Consider the following 12874-nt stretch of genomic DNA (forward strand, 5'->3'; position numbering starts at 1 on the left):
TGGGCAGTTAAGAGGTGGAATATTTCTGAAAGAGTCTGCAAGTTCTAGCAGTCTATTTTTAAACAGGCAGAAGTGTGAATTAATAACCAAAAATAGAATTAGATTTGAACTCCTGGATGAAAACCAATTTCCTGTGTTGTTTCTAGGACATCTAAAATTACTCTGATAACACAGCTGAGGAGTTCATGAAATGCTTTTTGTCATGTATCAATGAACCTCTTCAGATGGGGAAGACACCATTAGGGAATCTGCCCCTTATTAAAGGTAAGACACAAATAATTCCATCTTTTGTTAAAATGTTTGCATGCAAAACATGATTTCTTCATGTGACTGTCTTCCTGTTCGCTTATTCAGAGAAGTAGTGTCACCAGTGGTGCTAATGACCATCAATATATAAATTATACAGCCAGATTTATGGCACCATGATGGAAATAGGCTGTTTATAAACACCTTTTTTTTTTTTTCCAATAAATAATTATCACAATGCATTTGGGGTGAAATCCTATTGCTGCACATGCTGAAAGGTATAGAGCAGTGCAATGTGGAGCCTGATGACAAAATTACAGTGTTGCTCAAGCATTGAGGTGAGTTCTACTGAAGCACTTACGTATTTTTAGTTTGAATCATTAAGATAACAGTCCCTGTGCCACACAAGTGGAGTCCTAAATGATAGCGCTCTGTTGTGGGTGACTTTTAGTCTTCAGCATTAAACTTTAGAGAGAAAATTTCTTCTGTACTTATTCCGTGCATTGCACAATATGGTAAGTAATTGCAATTGTATAATCATGTAATTCTACAAGAGTTTTTAATAAGTGAATCTCAAAATATTTGAAAATCGGTACTTAAATAAACACAATGAATTTTGGATCCTGCTTCAAAGCTTCTGAACCTTTTGAATGTATGCTTTGAGCTGCAAATCTCATAAAATCAACCTCTGCAATGGGAATAATTATTGTAAGATTCTATTTGTTGTCAGGCAGCAGATAGTGTGAGAGGCATTTCCCCATCTTACTATGGCAGAACTAAAAATCCAGAAGTGCAGGGAAATGACAATTAATCTGATAAATTCATAGGTTTTGGTACATCTTTCAATCTCACTGGATGCCGCGGCAGTAGAGGAAAGGCCGCTTGCTTTACAGTTATTGACAGTTATCCTGATGGATTTCTAATGGAGATCGTTTATGGCTTGCAGACTGTTCCTCCCATAAACATTGACCTCCATGCAGGTTAGAAGGCAGCTCCAGGATAAAGAGCACTAGATTCCAAGTAATTATGATGTTTTAATAACTTAATCCCGTAGTTCTCTAAATTCAATATTTGCCAGTTAACAGTGTGCTGCTTTGGGAAAGGCAGCATCACCCTCTTCTGAACTTAACAGAAGAGTTAAATATTATTTGAAACAGAAAAGCCAGCTGTTCCTTGTGAGCACGTAGATGAGGATTTTATTTTGTCCTCCGTTATTCTAAAGTAGCATTGCTACGATATCCTTAACTGCTCAGATAGAGACACAAAGACATTGCCCAAATAATTTGGGGTGGATTTTTCTAACGCTTTGGGTGGTCATTGGATTCATTAATGTGATGCATTCTAAAATTCCTGGCAAATTTATTCTAGAACCATATCATTCCTGACATTGTATATATAGCTTGATGGCTCCATTAAAAATTACTGTCATTAAGGAAAGAAACAATATCTGTGAGCTCTATGCTTACTATTGTACAGTATTATTGAAGGTTTGATTAACTTTTCTTTTAAGTTTGCAAACGTATTGTGTGAATATTGATTAATAACTTGCTTTCAGAAATAAAGAATAATAAAGAATATAAATATATATTTAATATAAATATAAATATAATAAAGAATAGCTTATAAGGAATAGAAAACAAGAATATACATGCCACAGCAGCCCCACAGGTATACGTTTCTGATTTGTTGACTACTCTTTGGCCAACTTTGATAACAGCAGTTGAGAATTATGGCATGAGTTTTGACAAAGACTAAGTAAGATTTGTGTCAGGAAATCTTTTTGTATTAATTATGTATTTTTCCTTCTCCTTTTCTAAAGTTTTTTCCTAAAGAGAGAAGGGAAGAGGAAGAGGAGGAGAGAAGAGAAGAAGAAGAGAAAGAGAAAGAGAAAGAGAAAGAGAAGAGAAGAGAAGAGAAGAGAAGAGAAGAGAAGAGAAGAGAAGAGAAGAGAGAGAAGAGAAGAGAGAGAAGAGAAGAAGAAAAAGAAAAGCCTGTATGTTTTAAAATGTTATTTTCCTCTAAAAATTATTTCCTCTGTTTCAGGAAGTTGGTGTGCAGCAAACCACTTCTAAATCAAGTTGCAAGCTGGTACCATAAAAAACAAACACTTCATTGGTACCAGACGTTTGTAAATAAGTAATTGACACTCATACTCTAACAATAAGCAATTCCATAAAAAAAACAGGGAGCTGCCAGAATAAACAAGTTTGCAATGATCTCCATCCAGGCTGCATATCCATCGGGGTCAGCCCCATCAGTGGTGGTCACAATAACAGCTCTGGGGCCAGCTGCAGTTCTCCTGCTTTTGTCTCTTCCTTCTTTCTCCGCAGATAGCAGTGGGATCCCATGCATGGGCAGGCTGTGAGCTACGGCCGTGTGGTCTGAACGGTGTCTGAGGGCCGGCGACAAAGCCAAAGCCTCTGGAATTACTGTGGTTTGGATGCACAGAGGACCAAGGTGAGAGGCATGCTGCTGCCACGGGGACACAGGCTCAGTGCTTCGGCTTTCAGGGGACCAGAATCACTGAGTCAGGCCTCCCCACTTTGGGTCAGTGCTGTGGGGATGTGGCTCGGAAGCATCCAGAGCACGTTTGCCCTTCCTCCATTCTTGGTAAGTGGGTGGGACACAATTAACATTAATGGTTTTTGCGACAGCATCTTATTACATTTCAAGGTAGATTACTCCCTCTCTGTCATTTCAAGCGGTTCTCTCCAGTCCACCCTTCCCACCCCACCAGTTCTTGTGCTTTACCCCCTGCATCGCTGCCTTGAGCAGCTTGAGAAGCTGACAGAGCAGTACGTTCAGAGGGGACATTTGCCACAGTTCAGCAACTGGTAAGTCAAGTACAGTGGAAGACAAACGAGGTAAGAACGGGTGTAGCATCTGTGTTGAACTGTGAGCACACTTTGGTAGCGGTGGGCATGTTAAAATCTGTACTGGAGAATAAGGCACTTGGGCAGAAGGTTTCTGTTCATCTCAGTGAGGTGTTATGATTTAAATGAGGGAGTGGAGACCTCTAGGGTAACTCTGGTCCTTCAGTCCTGTCTCATGCAGCTTCAGAGGCCATATATCAGACTGGTGAGCTGGGTAAGGAAGCAGAACTCTATTATTAGTGTGATTTAAAACCAAAATTAATGATGGTTTTGTGTGAAGTGAAACTGTGCCTAGTGCAAAAAAAAACCCCTGCGTTCTCTTTCTGAGGGACTACAGTTTAGATTGGGGGTGGGGTGGGGGTGTTTTTTTTGTTACTCCTACACACAGCCCATGGACAGTTATTGATTGACAATCCAAAGAGCTAGGTTTATTTTTTGTAAATGCGGTCATATTGTCTATGTAAACCTCTTAGCAATGAAGTTTTTGAAAGTTAGCCGAAATACATCTCAAGACTCCTAAAAGCCTTGGCCTAGAGTAGCTGCTACATGAATTTCTGCTGGCTTTGACCTTCAGGATATCTTTTTTTTTGAATGGCTTTCCTAGAAAGAAACAAAACTTGAGAAGGGACGAAAAAAATACACATTTTCTTTGATAGCATTTACCTTTCCTGTTGGGGGTGATAATGCAGGGCTTGGAAGCAAAACCAGAGAGGGCTGGTGAGTTGGTGATAAAGAAATATTTAGTAATGATGTATCATCTTCTCAGCCTCTCCCCAAGACAGTTCATGGTGCTTGGTGGGCTGGTTGGTTTGTTTGTTTTTGCTGTTGTTGAGACAATGAGCAGGAATGTCGGAGCACACAGAAGATGATGGCTTGAATTCCAGTGAATTGTGTTTTAGGTGTCGGATGTATGCTGTTGAAAGTGTTGTTATGTAAGTAAATGCATAAATCTATTATTTCATTTGCTTTCTTTAAAAAATTGTTGAAAGTCATAAATATCATAGTTTGTAAGCAAAAAAATAGCAAATAACAAATAGTACAGTAATAGATACATACCTACATTTATATTGTACATCAAAGATATGCTGTTATAGAGTAGAAATTCATTATTTTTAGGAAAGTTAATAAGTATTTCCAAAGAGATGCTCATTGCTGAAGCTATTCTAGAGTAATAGGAAGAGTATTTGAGTTGTTCAGCAATGATCTCTTCAGTACTTGTGTCATGACAGATTTCTGAAATGTTACTGAGCCAAAGTCACTCTTCATTGCCTTGATGAGTGAGACAGTGAGAGCAATTATCCCCAAATTTAGCTGTTCTTTTATTCTCAGTGATGTATATTTTCCCAAAATATTAACTGAATGGCTTCTAAACCATCAAACTTCAGTCTTGCGAAACTCTTTGCATGCAATTCAGTTCAGCTGTGTTGCTCAGTGTTTGTGGTGTGCAACGAACTGCCTATTGTTTTCATTCCCAGATTAAATTGCCGAAGGCTTTGGCAGGCTTGAGCTCTGTTGAAGTTGTTGGGATCTGAAGATGCTCACAATTATTATGGTGCTGGTAAAAGTCAGAATTTTCAAAGGCCTACCCACCAGATGTTGCATATAACAGTAGCAAAACCTTTTAATTTTGTACAAACACTAGTACAACTTAGAGACAGTTCCATCCTCCAAATGTACATCTGGTTGAGCAAAGGGTTACTAGAAAGAAGACACAAGGTTACTGAGACCCTTGCTCAATAACCACAGCCATTATTTTGCAATATTTATTGAGCTCTGCAGTGGTTTTCCTGGGATCAGAACTTGGCTGGTTTTAGTAGCAATATTTTCAGTTGCGTCATAGGGATTGTTCAATGTTATTAGAGCTGAATACTTTGATCTGCCATTTCAGAATTGCTAGTTATAGATCTTGCAGCTCTGCATTTGTACACTGTAACCTATAGCAAAATGTCATGTAATGTGAATACCAGCTTCACCCCCAGTGAGTCCCTCTGGTTTGTATCACCATCCAGAGAATGTGTCTGGGCGCCATTCCTGTTTAACCTGCTTGACTGAACAGTATGTGCATCCATATAAACTTGTTCCTGAACGTTTAGGCGTAAACTGTCTCAAGAGAAACATATGGATAATTGCCACTTAAACCAGCTTTGCAGAAATAACACATGGGGATTTTAAGATGAACTTTCACTCAGCCTACATCGTGCTTTGACACGCAAGTGTACAATCAGATGCTTTTTCTTGTACAGCTAAAATATATGTATTTTTTTTTCCAATAGATTTGCATATCTTTCCAGAAAGAACTGCTCTTCTTAAGCAGCAGGTAAGGAAAAGAATATGGGTAAAATATTGGGGGAGGAATTGGAAAGAACATTTAATATATTTCATCTTATTATACATTTTTCTACATTGAAGTCAACAGGCTGCAAATATATTCTGCTACAAAGCTTTGTGTAAGAAATATCTCTATAAGAAAATACATCTCATTAAACATTTCCTGTAAATAAATTATCCCAAATAACTGTTTTGCAAGAGGAAAATGGGGGGTTAGCCCAATGCTAAGAAGAGTTAAAAACAGCCGAGAGCCCCTTTCTGCAACTCCCCTGCTCAGACTGGGTATCGTTTTCTTTAATATAGAGTCACAATGAGAGCAATAGTGTTCCTCTGCTGACTATGTGCTGTGTCAGTGTACGTAACACTTGGAAAAACTGGTTCCTGTATTATTATATCTTAAAATTATGCTATTTCTGAGCCTTATTCCTGTTTTGGTGACACTGGAAAAACTCTGAAATAAGCAGAGTTGGTATGACAGGACTGCAAGATAAAACTCTGACTTTTTAATAAACAGAAGACCCTGTCTGTGAGCAATCTCTCTGGGTCAAGAAACACTAATTCCAGCAGGGAAAGAGGCATATGAAATACTCTTCTTATGTAGACTCTTACAAAAGATAAAGGCAACATAATTGAGGTCTGTGTTCTAATAAGGAAGTCTGAGTCAGGTGGTGTGGCTAAGCTGTGACTTTTAACCACTGCTGGAAACACATAAGTGGAGAAAGGTGTCTTAGGTATGGGTGACATGGTCTTCAAAGTTAAACTACTTACTGGTGTACCCGCATTGTTCAGAACTGACTAAACAGATAAGTCACGTGTATTACAAAACATGAAAATGGGTAATTACAACGTAGCAGTAGATCAATTATAGAATCAGACTTTAAAGAAATAGCAGTCTCTTTGGCAATGTCTATACAAAGGAATACTTACTTGCAAATAAGTAAAATGAAACAAGTTTGAAAAGACCTGGGAGATGAGTGAAGGGATAGAGCCTGTCCATTTTTTAACAACTACACAAACGATGTAGAGTTTTGAGCTGTTTCCACAGTCCATGTACCTCCATCATTCCTGGCAGAACAGGCTGGCCTGAGAGGACATTGAGTTCAGGCTGAATCCCAGCTGAGGCTGCTATGCTGTGACATCCCGTGGTGTTTAACAACCCATTTGCGGCTGTACCATCTTCTTTCCTCCTTTTCTGCAGGAGAGGAGGCGCTCGGAAGAGCCAACTGCTTTTTCTTTGCTGCCTCTAAGAAACAAATCCGTTATACTTGTGCAGAGTGCCATCAGTGGCCAGTTGCTACTAATAAAATGTCAACATTTGAGTTTGTAGCACTATGCTCTAAACACCTCAACAACTGTCTACATCATCTAACAGCAATAATGACCCAACTTCATAGTTCTCTGTGTTAGTCACTCTGCTGTTTCTTTTGGAAACATCTATAATGCAAGTCTGCTTAGGCAAAGGAAGTATATTTAGGACTAATGAGCAACTGCCTGTACATAATTCTGGATTCAGCATACACATATTTGCTTCATCTGTTCAACCCAATGTATACTAGCAGTAAACTGAGGCAAATACAAGCGATTAAGAGCCATACTATGACATTGAACTACATAAAGCATTTCAATTTACCTATGTATAGGAAACAAAATCCTGTTTAAATGCCTCCTCTTACAGAAACTGACGCTTTCTTGAAATTGTGAGATGGGAAGTTTCCACCAATCTTATGAGGGCCTGCAAAACATGGCACTCTTGTCCTGCAGGAGTGCTTTCTTTGCTGAAGTGTCAGCCCGGAATGACAAGGGCATGTGGACATTCACAGTAACTTCATTTCCATTTCTCACACCTGCAATGTGGCCAAACCTGTTAACAGATGGGTCTTCCTGGCATGCACTGCTTGCTATAGGAGTACAATGTATACAATTTATTTAGCAGTCATTACCATGCTGGAAAACCCCTGCAGCCCTAACACTGAACCCCTGAAACATCACAGGGCAATGCAGCAAGGTAAGTGACATTAATTTCCACTGGACTTGTTTGCATACTAGCATTTGCCGCAAAGTGTAGAAGTTATTTACAGAAGAGCTGCACAGTAGGAGAACTCCAGCTGCACTTGTTTTTGCCACCATCTCAAAAAGAAATGCATTTGGTGTGACTTCTACTCCTACCCTAACTGTTACCTTAGCCATTCTGCTTTCATTTACAGTCCGCATTTCCCACCGTGCCATAATGCATTAAATACACAAAGCCACAGTCACTTAATACAATTTTCCCAATCCTCGTTCAGATTTTCTGGCACACGTGGAGTCTTGATTTAGAAGAGGAGGTTGCGTCTTTCCATACTTTGCAAGACAGTCCCTTGGCACAGTCACATCGTTGGAAAATCTCCAGTCCATGGGAGCCTTTCTTGCGCTGTTTGGTGCACACCTCCCCCTGATGCAACACAGGCTTGCAAATTTTGGTCCAGAAATGGCGAGCACAGCAGTGTCCCTCAATACAGTCTGATGACCGTAGGCAGGGGTCGCCTTCATGTCCTAAAAAGAGCAACCAAACTATTTCACCTCATGGAAAAAACGTGAAAGCACAGATTCAGTGCAGATTGATGCAAATGAAGCTCAGAAAAAGTAGAGATGGTTTTTGCATCTGTGGCTATTTGAAGGATGTAAACACAAGGGAGGTTATGAATGAGGCAAGTTCAAGGGGGTAATTAGTGACACCTGCCGTAAGACTTAGTAAGAAATTCAGCTACAGGATTGTAAGTAGAAATACAATGCTTAATTAAATGACTGTTACAAGAGGAGGATGTGTGCAATCTTGCACAACTGAAAAATGGATTGTCAGTCCACTTCTGATACAGAGAAAAAAGTGGATGCTATTTCAATCACAGGAACTGTTGGTTGATGTTACATCACTTTCTGAGTCATGCTGTGAATTCTCATGACAGACATCCACTCCCTGTGAAACTACCACCTATTTCTGGTTTGCATTGCTGTATCTTAACAGCAATAACATGATTCATAGAATCATTTAGGTTGGAAAAGACCACTAAGATCATCAAGTCCAACTAGAAACCATTTATAACATGAAGGAACAAAGCAATGTAATGCAAACATGATCTTACCTTTTAGGTGTGACAGCTTGGAGCGTGGCCTCCCCAGGTTTTGCCATCCCAAATCCTTGCTGGCATAATGACTGTTCTTCTTGTTGCGTGGTCCTTCCAGAGCAGGGATGTGAGGTGTAAGGATGCTTTCAGTTACTGGTATGCAAATACCTGCAAGGCAAAGACAGTCAAGGATTTGAACAAGAGGAAGAGCAACCGAGAGACATACACAGATCAGGATCAGGACCATGGAAGTGCTGAGGCTTGGCCCCAATTCACACCTCCATCCCTGATCCCTGGCACTGAACTGCACCGCAGCTCTGATTCACCCATGGTCAGACTGCCTTGTTGTCCCTCTGGCTTTATCATCTGACATTATCGACATTTCTCTCTCTGCATTCTCCAGAGGGGAGTAGGGGAATGCAAGCATGATGGGTTATATCACCCTCAGGCAGAATAGATTAATGATTCATGAAGTTTCTCTTGCTTCTTAAAAATATGGGTTCTGTGCAGTCTTCCAGTGAGTCAAACCACACTGAATGTAGTGCTGTGAGTTCAGGCAGTAGCATTTTTGGTTCTCCCCACCCCAAAAATCAGAAAATGTCTGGTAGTACACAAGCCTTAAGAATAGAAATATTACTAAAGAAAATGAAGTGGAGTGGAATGAAGTAGAAAATGATGTTTTCTTGGCTTACAAAAACAATGCAGTCACCCAGAAAAAATACTGTTGCTGGGAACACTCAGAGAAACAGAGGCTATCAAAATGCTGATTTTTATGAAGGGAAACAAAGAAATGTGTGACGTACCATTGTTGCAGCGGTTCCCGGGGCAGCACATGCCATCCCTGTGGCAACGCTTCTTCTTTCTCCTGCACAGCATGCACGCAGACGTTGCTTGATGAGGACTGTGACAGTATCGCCCAACTTCACATTCTTTATCATTGGTACAAGGATAGGCCTGGTGGGTAAAAGAAAGCTTTACAGTGAGGCACTGCTTCGTACAAGGTGTGTATGCAGCCTATTAAAAAACATACCACAAAAAAAACCCAACCAACCAACCAACCAACCAAATAAACAACTACCACCTCTACCACCAAAATCTTCAAACAGAGAAACAGAGAGTTGAGATGCGGTTCACCAGGGCCAGGAGATGCAGGCAGGGATGCTTCACTGCAGCCATATAGCAATCTTAAAGCTCACACTGCTGGTGAAGATGTGTCTGCTTAAAGAATCAGGGAGGTACAACCAGCTCCCTGGCAGTTTGATCTTTTCTTGCCTCAAACATATATTGGTACAAAAGAACGCCTATTTTTGTGGGTTAAGGTTTCTGAGTCACAGACAAGAGCTTAAAACTTCACAGTGAAAAATCATCAGAGCCAATAAAAATAATCAGAGACAGTAAAAATTGTGAAACACACCCCGCAATAGGTAACATTTTAGTTTGAACTCCAAGGAGGCATTTTCCTTTGATAGCTGTCAAACACACTGATGGATAATAAGTTCAGTGTTCCTAGGGTGAATATGTACCCACACTGGTACAAGTTCCTTTGCAATTGCACCACTCCCCACACCAGTCAGACTCCTTGCAAGTGAACTAATATCCTGGTCAGTATTTCACTTTGATAACCTTCGCTTACGGGCTTTATTATACACTTTAAACCTGCTACTTGCTAAACACCACCCTACATTATGCAGTACAGAATATATTATAAAGCACAAACTGTCTTGTGCATGTAATTCCCTATAAGCAGAGGCACACATACACAAATTCTCTTATATTCATCAAAACCAGCGTTCTCTTCCAGGAAAAGCGGTTTTTAAAGGAAGGGAGTGAAAGCACTGTGTTCTCCCATAACGAGGGAGAAAGAAGAACTTATTCCTACAAAAAGACAAGACTCCATGCTTTAAGGAGACAAAACCACAAACTGGCACATTCCAGGATCCGTTCTGCTGACTCCCACACAGCTACAACTATGCTCCCTGTTTGCATCTAATTTTACTGCCTATTAAATTAATCATAGATTTTTTTTTCATTCCACAAAATTACACTTGAGGTATTTCTTTAGATAAAAAGATGAGAATAAATTCAGGGCATTTTCTGGAAAATTATGTTTACACTTCCTCAACTAATTTTCTCCAAAATTTGCAATAAATCAAAGTATTGCTTTTACGGTTTTCAAAATTACTCTTGCAACTAATTATTCACCACAAACAAAAAGCTCAACTGACTAATTTTCAATGTAGGCTGCTTGCTTTACTAGTAATATTTTAAATCAAAGCTTGATTATACTGTTCTCGGGAAACAAACAAACAAACAAGCAAACAAACAAACAAACCAACCCCACCAAACTTGGAGGCTATTGAGAATTTGCTCTGAAAATTGTGCTTTAGATGGAGAACTTGTTTCTCTGTGCCACTCTGTTGAGAATTGCAGAAGAAACAAGAGGTCTGATAATAAAATGATGCAAGTTTCTCTAGTGCCATTAGTGGGAAGAAGGACCATTCCATTTCCCATGTGATTTTATTACTTGTTTTCTTTGTCAAAAATTACTTTACAGTGCCAAAAGTGCTGGCTGGATATTCCCAAGTGCTGCTGTCCCATTACTTCTGCCCTCTGAATATGTGTCTTTGAAGAATGATTCCAGAGCGCAGCTGTTTGGAGTAACCTGACGTATGTGTAAGTCTTTCTCCTTTAAGAATAAACATTTCCTCTTGAGTTCAACCTCAAGAGGATGAACATCAAAGGCTGCCAGGTCTTTTAAGCAGGAGCAGCAATAAGAACAAATGCAAGAGCTGCCCTGTTTGCTATTCTTAAATAGTTTCTACCTATTCTAGCAAAGTGGAACTAAAGCCTTCTCCCCTCAATCACATCACTCCTTTCCCTCATTGTTCCAGCAAGAAATCATTAACGCTGACTTACGATTCATGATATAGTCACCATAAAAGTAAGGCTTCCCTAACTTAAATGACACCTCACTAAACTAAGGATCTTACAATACAGAAAAGTGATTTTATATAGACCTGTGCATGGTTATACTGATCTTGGAAAATCCTAACACTGCTAGCTGGGGGAAATGCAAATAAAAAACAGATGAACTAGCTAAAACCTGGAGATGAAGGCATTTTAGACCCTTGTCTGTCATCAAGACCTTCACAACCGCATCTTTTTTCCAATATGGGCATGTGGTATACACCTGCAACTTGTCAGCAAGAAGCCTACTTGCAGTTTTCTTTTGGTTCCTCAAATAGTTCTTAAAAAAAAGAGTTCCTTGATCCTGAATGGTGCTAATGAATGCTCTCACATACTATTTCTAGCGTATGTTTTACTTTTGGCTTTTAGGCTGAGTGATATGTAAAAGATATTTTAAGATATGCATCTAATTGCCAGCTCTCAGCTCTGTCTTTAAGAACAGTAAAAGCAACCAAAGACAATTTGACATGAAAAATTGGCAAGGAAAGTGACATAACTCAGCCTTTATTCCCACTCTAGACACCCATCCAAATAAAGATGACACTTTTGAAAGGAAAAAATACACCAAAACATTCACCTACCTAAGGCAAATTACTGTATCACATCACATTGTGTTACATGGATCTCAAACAACAACTGGCAAATCCAACCAAAACCCCAAAAGACCAGCTGCCAGCCAGCTATATGAAAAACCCTCTTGCAAATGCCTGATGCTGCCAATTGCCTTGATCTTTCTTCCAAAACCACCATCCATTTGATATCCTAGCTATCAATCACAGAGAGCTTGAAACAAAAGTGCCTACATTGCTTTGTGTCTGCCTCTAAGTCACTAGACATTCATTGCAAGAACTCCTGCTCCCAGTAATTTCTATTACTGCACAGCATTTAGTGTTAAAACACAAAAATAACATCATGTGTACGTAGCCCTGGCTAACAGGAGGGAAAATGTTCTCATGTTTGTCCCATTGTTGGCACTAATCTATGTATAAATATGTGTATATTTTCAAAATACAGGATAAAGAAAACAGACTTGTAAAAATGTACATGTTAACAATTGCCTATGCTTGAGTAAAGGTTTTCAAAGTCTCTTCCACTGCAGTGCCTGAAACACAGTCCTTACATTTGGAGAATTGCAAAGAACATTTCCTATATACAATGCAAAGACACAAATCAGTCCCAGATGGAGAGGGGAAAAGCAAGCTGTAAACCAGCCCCACTTCCCCAGCAATGATAACTAATTCTACAAGGCACATCATCCCTTCACATTCTTCAGCTATACATATCATTTTCTGGTCGTAAATCTTTATCCACTAAACACAGCTTTGATATTATGGGAAACCAGATGAAACCAAGATAAAA

General features: G+C 39.6%; 1 protein-coding gene across 1 annotated transcript in view; it reads right to left on the minus strand.

The window, feature by feature from the left end:
• Positions 1–4911: 4911 nt before the first annotated feature.
• DKK2 (dickkopf WNT signaling pathway inhibitor 2) overlaps positions 4912–12874 on the minus strand; it is a 43656-nt gene continuing 35693 nt past the window's right edge. Inside the window, exons 2-4 of the mRNA XM_082050770.1 lie at positions 9352–9502; positions 8567–8716; positions 4912–7979 (exon numbers count right to left, since the gene is read on the minus strand). Coding sequence (XP_081906896.1) covers positions 7729–7979; positions 8567–8716; positions 9352–9502 — 552 coding nt within the window. The 3' untranslated portion in view covers positions 4912–7728. The remainder of the gene's footprint in view (positions 7980–8566; positions 8717–9351; positions 9503–12874) is intronic.

The sequence above is a fragment of the Streptopelia decaocto genome (genome assembly GCF_964273445.1).
Source record: "Streptopelia decaocto genome assembly, chromosome: 4".
In the NCBI taxonomy this organism is placed as follows: domain Eukaryota; kingdom Metazoa; phylum Chordata; class Aves; order Columbiformes; family Columbidae; genus Streptopelia; species Streptopelia decaocto.